Genomic DNA, 9,608 nt, shown 5'->3' on the forward strand with positions numbered 1-9,608 from the left:
TTATAGCCCCGAAGGGGCATAACCCTTCTAAGTTTGCTCCGATTTGTTATTAGGGTTATAGCCCCGAAGGGGCATAACCCTTCTAAGTTTGCTCCGATTTGTTATTATTCTTATTATTATTAGGGTTATAGCCCCGAAGGGGCATAACCCTTCTAAGTTTGCTCCGATTTGTTATTATTCTTATTAGGGTTATAGCCCCGAAGGGGCATAACCCTTCTAAGTTTGCTCCGATTTGTTATTATTCTTATTATTATTCTTATTAGGGTTATAGCCCCGAAGGGGCATAACCCTTCTAAGTTTGCTCCGATTTGTTATTATTCTTATTATTTATTATTAGGGTTATAGCCCCGAAGGGGCATAACCCTTCTAAGTTTGCTCCGATTTGTTATTAGGGTTATAGCCCCGAAGGGGCATAACCCTTCTAAGTTTGCTCCGATTTGTTATTATTATTATTATTATTAGGGTTATAGCCCCGAAGGGGCATAACCCTTCTAAGTTTGCTCCGATTTGTTATTATTCTTATTAGGGTTATAGCCCCGAAGGGGCATAACCCTTCTAAGTTTGCTCCGATTTGTTATTATTATTAGGGTTATAGCCCCGAAGGGGCATAACCCTTCTAAGTTTGCTCCGATTTGTTATTAGGGTTATAGCCCCGAAGGGGCATAACCCTTCTAAGTTTGCTCCGATTTGTTATTATTAGGGTTATGGCCCCGAAGGGGCATAACCCTTCTAAGTTTGCTCCGATTTGTTATTATTCTTATTATTATTATTATTATTATTATTTGTTGTCTGCCGAATAGGCGCAAAATGCCGTGAGCTGGAATGAGCTAGAAACATGAAACTTGGCACACTAACTGGAAATGATGTGCAGCTGCTTCTCAAGAACTATGACCCCAATCGACCACATGGTGGCGCTGTAATTAACGCCCAAACATGCAATTTTGGCAAGGCCACGCCCCGCACACCGTAAGTCCGATTGACTTGAAACTTGACAGACATGTGCAGCTCCGTGTGATCTACAATAAAGCCTCTGGGACCACTAAAGTCCGCCTAACTAGATTTTCCGCCATATTGGATTTTTTGAAAAACACATTTTTGACATCTCCTCCTAAACCGTTGGTCCGATTTCTACCAAATTTTCTGCGGATCATCATTGGACTAATGTCATCTAACGTTGCATAAAGCGTGTTGATACCTCATTGCGTTATGAAACTGTTGACCAACAAACATTTCAATGGGAGTGGCTTAGCAGGAAATTGGCCATAATTCATTGACCATTAGTCCAATCATCATCAATCTTGGTAGATATCTTCAGTACGTGTTTGGGAATAGGCGTACCAAAGCATTGTCCGCTTGACCCATAGGGGGCGCCAAAACTGTCAAAAACTTATATCGCAAGATCCGGTGGACAGAATTTTATCAAATTTGGTGCACATACTCTGGGGGCAAGTATTAACCAAGATCTGAAGTGTGATATTGATCGGTGCATGTGGGCGTGGCCTATTTAGCATTTTATGCTAAATTATGCCTTTGCTCAATTTGCTGTGAGCTGGAACGAGCTAGAGACATGAAACTTGGTACCATAACTGTACATGATGTCATAATGCTTCACATAAAATATGAAAACAATTGGCCACATGGTGGCGCTATAAAATTTTTCACGGCCAGCCCCCTCACACCATAAGTCCCGTCGATTAGAAATTTGACAGACATGTGCTGCTGAATGTGATCTACAAAAAAGTCTCTTGGACCACGAAAGTCCACTGACTAGATTTTCCGCCATGTTGAATTCTTTAAAAAAACACATTTTTGACATCTCCTCCTAAACCGTAGGTCTGATTGCTTGCATATTTTCTGCGAATCATTATTGGACAAGGCTCATCAAAAGTTGCATTAAGCTTGTTGATATGTCATTGTGTTGTGAAGATATTGATCAATACATTTTTAAGGGGCGGGCTCAGCACATCAATAGACCTAACTTCCCAAGCCTTTGGCCCATCGTCTCCAAACTTGCAGCATATGTTCACAAGAGTAGCTGAAACATCTGCTGAAAGTTTCATTCAAATCGGCGACTAGGGGGGCGCTTTGAGCGCGAAAGGCTATAACCCGCGAAATGCCGCTTGCGGCTTTAATTAGGGTTATAGCCCCGAAGGGGCATAACCCTTCTAAGTTTGCTCCGATTTGTTATTATTAGGGTTATAGCCCCGAAGGGGCATAACCCTTCTAAGTTTGCTCCGATTTGTTATTATTCTTATTATTATTATTATTTGTTGTCTGCCGAATAGGCGCAAAATGCCGTGAGCTGGAATGAGCTAGAAACATGAAACTTGGCACACTAACTGGAAATGATGTGCAGCTGCTTCCCAAGAACTATGACCCCAATCGACCACATGGTGGCGCTGTAATTAACGCCCAAACATGCGATTTTGGCAAGGCCACGCCCCGCACACCGTAAGTCCGATTGACTTGAAACTTGACAGACATGTGCAGCTCCATGTGATCTACAATAAAGCCTCTGGGACCACTAAAGTCCGCTTAACTAGATTTTCCGCCATATTGGATTTTTTGAAAAACACATTTTTGATATCTCCTCCTAAACCGTTGGTCCGATTTCTACCAAATTTTCAGTGGATCATCATTGGACTAATGTCATCTAACGTTGCATAAAGCGTGTTGATACCTCATTGCGTTATGAAGCTGTTGACCAACAAACTTTTCAATGGTCGGAGCTTAGCAGGAAATTGGCCATAATTCATTGACCATTAGTCAAATCATCATCAATCTTGGTAGATATCTTCAGTACGTGTTTGGGAATAGGCGTACCAAAGCATTTTCCGCTTGACCCATAGGGGGCGCCAAAACTGTCAAAAACTTATAGCGCAAGATCCGGTGGACAGAATTTTATCAAATTTGGTGCACATACTCTGGGGGCAAGTATTAACACAGATCTGAAGTGTCGTATTGATCGGTGCATGTGGGCGTGGCCTATTTAGCATTTTATGCTAAATTATGCCTTTGCTCAATTTGCTGTGAGCTGGAACGAGCTAGAGACATGAAACTTGGTACCATAACTGTACATGATGTCATAATGCTTCACATAAAATATGAAAACAATTGGCCACATGGTGGCGCTATAAAATTTTTCACGGCCAGCCCCCTCACACCATAAGTCCCGTCGATTAGAAATTTGACAGACATGTGCTGCTGAATGTGATCTACAAAAAAGTCTCTTGGACCACGAAAGTCCACTGACTAGATTTTCCGCCATGTTGAATTCTTTGAAAAACACATTTTTGACATCTCCTCCGAAACCGTAGGTCTGATTGCTGGCATATTTTCTGTGAATCATTATTGGACCAGGCTCATCAAAAGTTGCATAAAGCTTGTTGATATGTCATTGTGTTGTGAAGTTATTGACCATTTCATTTTTAAGGGGCGGGCTCAGCACATCACTAGACCTAACTTCCCAAGCCTTTGGCCCATCGTCTCCAAACTTGCAGCATATGTTCACAAGAGTAGCTGAAACATCTGCTGAAAGTTTCATTCAAATCGGCGACTAGGGGGGCGCTTTGAGCGCGAAAGGCTATAACCCGCGAAATGCCGCTTGCGGCTTTAATTCTTCTTATTATTATTATTATTATTATTATTATTATCATTTTTTTTATTATTTTAAATTTATTGAATTAATTATTTAGTAGAGTTATTATTAATATTATTTCATCCTTTATTTTTATTTTTTATTTATTATGTTGGTTTGGTTTGTTCCGTGTCATGTCCGTCTCTGAGCTCCACCTTGTCTTCTTTTCGTGAGTATTTCTCCTCTTGTTCTCATCATTGTTGGACTACTTGTAAAGTGCACCAATTAAAAGAAAATAGACAGAGGATGAATACAAGTATATTCAGTATGAGAAAGTGTATTTGTTTTTACAGTAAAGCATGTAAACATGTCCTGGTAGAAACCCCAAATACAACATGGAAATGAGAAGGATATATCCCCTTTAAATAAAGTGCAATTTAAAACTATACATATACTGTATATATATATATATATATATATAGATATATAATTTCCCACTGAGTCCTGTCCTTTATGGGGTTAACTTTTGCCATATTTTGTTAAAGTTCATTACTGTAATTTGATTTGAATAAACCACATTATTCAGATGATCCAGTGACAGAAGGTCAGAAATGATTTACTGACTTTTTACGTCAACATCGGCTCTCTGTGACTAATCATCATTTTACAACAGAAGAGACGTTTACATGTATTTCGTATTTTGGACATTTGCATCCCGTATATGATCGGATTCAGAAGCGGTTGCAGTATCACAAAATACAGCGACAGAATGATCCGCATCGCTCTTGGTACGCCGCTCATATCAAACCTGCTCTGAAGTATCTCAAATAAACAGCCGAAGGAGAAGTTGAGCAGAGAAGCGAGGTGAGGTGTGCAGGTACTGACAGCTTTCTGTCTGGTCTGTTTACTACCAGAGAAACACACTCTGAGGATCCTCATGTAGGAGAACAGGATCGGAAGCAGAGGGACTAGAATAGAGAGAACAACACCGAACAATCCGTGGATGTTATTCACATGAGTGTCAGAACACGCCAGTTTAATAATGAGGTAGTTTCTGCAATACAGACTGTTGATGACGTTTCCACACAGAGTCAAACGGATGTTTAAGGATATATTGATGATGCATCTGACAAAAGAGTACAACCATATAACAACAATAAAGATAAACACCTTGTTAAATGTCCAGCGTGTGTTATACTGTAGAGGACAACAGATGGCCAGATATCGGTCGTAAGACATGACGGCTAAGTTACATAATTCTATATTTGCATAAGAGTACAGACAGAAGATCTGCAGGAAGCAGAGCGGAGCAGCAACAGTGTGAATGTCAGAGAGGATCTGAACCAGAAGGAATGGAAACAACCCTGTACTACCATACAGTTCATTTACAAACAGGCTGCACAGGAAAAGGTACATAGGTTCATGTAAGCTTCTGTTACTACAGATAACCACCACCAGAGATGTGTTGACAATAACAATAACAACATATAACATTGCAGTTATTATAAAATAGAAATATCTCAAAGTCCCTACGTGCACATAAGCTTCAAGAATGAAATAAGATAAAGTTGAGGACGTTGAATTCAACATCATTCTTTAAAAACGGGAATTCTTAAAGCTTTGCTTCTCTTGTTTATACTCACAATAAACATGATTCAAGACCTCATATTGAAAAACAGTGACGCTGTAAAATCTCCGGCTGCTTCATCAGCCCGTTTCCTTGAATCTGACAAGCAGCTCACACACAGTTCAGTGTTGGTCGCCTGCTGCTGCATTATACTCTTTAAATACACCAGAATACCAACAAGACACCTCCAGGTCATCTTCCTGGCCATGACGGCCAATCACAGCCCAGAATGACAACAGTTCAACCAGCGACACCAAACAGTTCAGAAGTAAAGAGACTGAACTCTGCTGCTGTTCTGACAGCAGCCGCTAGAGGGCGCTGCGGTAGCATCTCTGGTTCCGCCAGCTTCCTGCTAGCTGTGTGCGGCTTTAATAATGGAGATATTGGCTGTAATTCATCACTTTTATTATCTTCTAATAAGCCCATTATTCTTGGACTAAGCTGTATGCTGTAAGCCTGTACTGTGGTGGACGTATAAACGGCTCTGTCTTTATGATTTTTTTCTTGCAAATTTCTGACTTTATATTCTTGCAAATTTCCAAGTTTGTTCTTGCAAATCTACAACTTTATAATCACAGAGAATATATACGTTTTCTTTCTTACAAATTTCAGATTCTTTTCTTGTAAATTTACGATGCACAACGTGATTGGTTGATGCCTTTATTCGCCGTGCGAAGGCTCAGATATCAATAGAGTGGTGCAGTGTAATGAGTCCTAAAACCCCAGAAATGAGTCAGCATGATCTCACTTCCTGTTCCCTCGTCTGGAGGTCAATGGGTTTTTAGTCAGATACGTTAGATCAGGGGTGTCAAACTCAATTTCATCCCGGACCACATCAGCATTATGGTTGCCCTCAAAGTGCCGGTTGTAACTGTAAGAATATATAATATATCTACTCTTTATCATATTACATATTGCCTCTGTATTCGATTATTATTGGTTTTAGTAATAATATTGGTTTCCTCAGGAGGGTGGCTGGCGTCTCCCTTAGAGATAGGGTGAGAAGCTCAGTCATCCGTGAGGGACTCGGAGTAGAGCCGCTGCTCCTTTGCCCACCCCCCCCCCACTGGACGCCTCCCTTGGGAGGTGTTCCAGGAACGACCAGCTGGGATGGACCCAGGACTAGGTGGAGAGATTATATCTCCACACTGGCCTGGGAACGCCTCGGGATCCCCCAGTCAGAGCTGGTTAATGTGGCCCGGGAAAGGGAAGTTTGGTGTCCCCTGCTTGAGCTGTTGGCCCCGCAACCCGACCCAGATAAGATGTTGAAGATGGATGGATGAGTGAGTCAGTAATAACTTAATTAATAACTAGCTCCGAAAGCAGAAGTCTAGGAAAAATGATTGCAAGCAGACATTCAAGTGTACAACTATTGTACAATTTATTTAAAAAATGAGTTCAGTAACAAAAACACATGCTTGTGCATCGATATATATGCATGTACGTAGACACAGAAATACTGAATGTGGGCATACACACACACACACTCACATTTCTATGTGTTATTCTAACATAGATCCCAATCCCATGAATTTATGAGATTAAGAAACCCTCATCATTACTCATCCATCAAAGTGAATAATAAAGTTATTTTATTACCATCACACAAATATTATCAAGCACTATTTATTACATTGACTTTGTTTAACTTTTTGGTCGCAGTTGAGAGGTGCAGAACTATGGTACAACAATGTGACGGAGTAGCTGTCACTGACGGTGGGCAGCGCACACAAACACACGCACACACACACACACACACACACACACACACACCAACATTTCTCCGCTCCTTTCCTGATTCACTAAGGAGTTAAAACACCTCTCGACATATCCCTCTCCCCTAAACGGTTCTTCAGTAGTGCGACCAAGGGTGCACACTTGATTGTTCTGCTGTTTCCTGTACACATATATTCACACAAACATTATTCTTGGACATTTTGGCGACCACATCACTCTGCTAGAGCGCCGCTGCCAGAAACAGCTGATATTGAGACGCTACAGTGCGCAGGTAACAAAATCCAGATGCATTGTGGGACACATGTGCGTTAGACATTTTGTTCTACGATATAAAATCCATCAGAAATAAACCACTGGTGAATTGTGAAGCCTTAAAGTGTCTTAAAAAAGACGATTTGTTAACGAGTGTCTAAATGAGACGACTAAACGTCATCACGCCGACTCGTCCTCCTTTACAGCCTCGCTGTGTTTATACTCACGCTCATGTGACCGTGGTGGAGTTGGCTTAAAGCCTAACGTTAGCTTTTTACATCTGGTGTTCATTAGTGGAGATTATCTTGATGAATAAAATGTGTCAGTATCATAAACATGTGTTTACCACAGAGAATCATTTCTGCAATAATCCAAAATACAATCGCATTGACTGTTAGTGGAGGGAATCAGGGAGATAATCACTTCCTGGTTGACCTACAGAAATACGTCTTCTCTGGAGCACCCTATATACTATCAATTTATATACTATATTTGCAAAAGCAAAAGCATTGAAAATGATTATGTGAATCTAAGTCACCACCAGCTGGATAAAAACACCACCTTCTTTAATATCTTTTTCACTTGATGAAGTCAATTCAGCTTTAAAATAATTATACATGCATCGTTTAAATTAACACATTTTATTTCTTGTGTTTTAAAGATGTTTGCCCTTTTAATTAGAAGTATACATGTATATTGCTCTGTGTAAACACAACTTGTCTCTGGATTCATGACCACTGGGCATGTGGATATACAGTATATAATACATTATAATCACCAGTATAAACATTGTCACATTTTTTCCATTCAGCAGCATGTTTTTTTAATCAGAACATTTCAAGGCCACTTTTGTTATTACATCTACGTAGTATCTCTGCGACAGCCCAACATTTTATAACAGAGGACATATTTACATGTATTCCGTATTTTTGTCATTTGCAATCCAAACATGAAAGGGTTCAGAAGTGGCTGTATGATGAGAAAATACAGCGACAGAATAATCCGCATCACTCTGGGTACACCGCTCATATCAAACCTACTCTGAAGTATTTCAAAGCAGCAACCGAAGGAGAAGTTGAGCAGAGAGGCGAGGTGAGGTGTGCAGGTACTTACAGCTTTCTGTCTGGTCTGTTTACAGCCAGAAAAACACACTTTGAGGATCCTCATGTAGGAGAACAGGATTGGGAGCAGAGGGACTAAGATGGTGAGAACAGTACCAAAAAGTCCATAATAGTTATTCACTTGAGTGTCAGAACACGCCAACTTAACAACAAGGTAGTTATGACAATACAAACTGTTAATGACGTTTCCACACATTGTCAAACGGATGTTTAAGAATAAAGTGATTAAGAATTTCACAAAAGAGTACAACCATAACACAACAATAAAGATAACCGCCTTGTTAAACGTCATACGTGTGTTATATTGTAGAGGATAACAGATGGCCAGATATCGGTCATAAGACATGACGGCTAAGTTTAGATACTCTACATGTGCGTATGTATACAAACAGAAAATCTGTGTGAAGCAGAGCGGAGCAGCAACAGTGTGAATATCAGAGAGGATCTGAACCAGAAGGAATGGAAAGAACCCTGTACTACCATACAGTTCATTTACAAACAGGCTGCACAAGAAAAGGTACATAGGTTCATGTAAGCTTCTGTTACTACAGATAACCACAATGAGAAATATGTTGACAATAACAATAACAACGTACAACATTGCAGTTATCATAAAATACAAGTACCTCAAAGTTCCAACATGTATATAAGTGCTAAGAATGAAGTAAGATAAAGTTGAATTTATCATCATTCTAGTTTTAGGTGACAAAAACAAATTGTAAAAAGGTTTATTCTCATTTTTCAAAACTCATTTGTTCTGAACGACACAAGCAACATTTTCATATTTGCTGAGCTTCACAATTGTTTTCATTTAAAATGATCGAGCGCAAAAAACAAAACAAAGAAACAACTAAATAAGCAAATACTTACCATTTACTCCCCAAGCCTCACTGAATGTATAAATACATTTAAATTGATTTCTTTAAGTGACACAGAAACATTCAGACACATAGCCCAAAATGTGTCGCCTGCTGCGTTTCAGAATGCTGCAGTAGCTCAAGGGCTGCAATGATGTCTGCTGTTTATACCTCTCCATGAGAAGGACACATCAACACAACAGTCCCACCTCAGTCATGTCACGTCAGCAGGGAATACTGTAATTAACCCTCGAACACACTTTGAGCTATTTTGCACACTTTAGTCAGTCAAAGGAACTAATGTCCTGATTTCAAAATTGTCGGATGACGGATGAAGTTCAAAATCATCATCAAAAAAGTTAACAAAAATGTTAATAAATAAATATGAAAGGACATCTTTGATCTTTGGGAGCTTCATTTAATTTGCAGTTATAGTT

At 39.8% G+C, this 9,608-nt stretch overlaps 2 protein-coding genes across 2 annotated transcripts; both read right to left on the minus strand.

Moving 5' to 3' along the window:
* Positions 1-4,087: 4,087 nt before the first annotated feature.
* LOC119491114 (olfactory receptor 11A1-like) lies at positions 4,088-5,302 on the minus strand. The gene has a single exon (XM_037774787.1). The coding sequence runs from the start codon at positions 5,168-5,170 to the stop codon at positions 4,205-4,207; it is 966 nt and encodes a 321-aa protein (XP_037630715.1). The 5' UTR covers positions 5,171-5,302; the 3' UTR covers positions 4,088-4,204.
* Positions 5,303-8,054: 2,752 nt separating this feature from the next.
* On the minus strand, positions 8,055-9,005 carry LOC119490978 (olfactory receptor 11A1-like). Its single transcript, XM_037774531.1, has one exon. It carries the CDS (start codon positions 9,003-9,005, stop codon positions 8,055-8,057), a length of 951 nt encoding a protein of 316 aa, XP_037630459.1.
* Between the last annotated feature and the right edge of the window lie 603 nt (positions 9,006-9,608).

This window comes from Sebastes umbrosus, chromosome 7 (genome assembly GCF_015220745.1).
Source record: "Sebastes umbrosus isolate fSebUmb1 chromosome 7, fSebUmb1.pri, whole genome shotgun sequence".
Taxonomy (NCBI): domain Eukaryota; kingdom Metazoa; phylum Chordata; class Actinopteri; order Perciformes; family Sebastidae; genus Sebastes; species Sebastes umbrosus.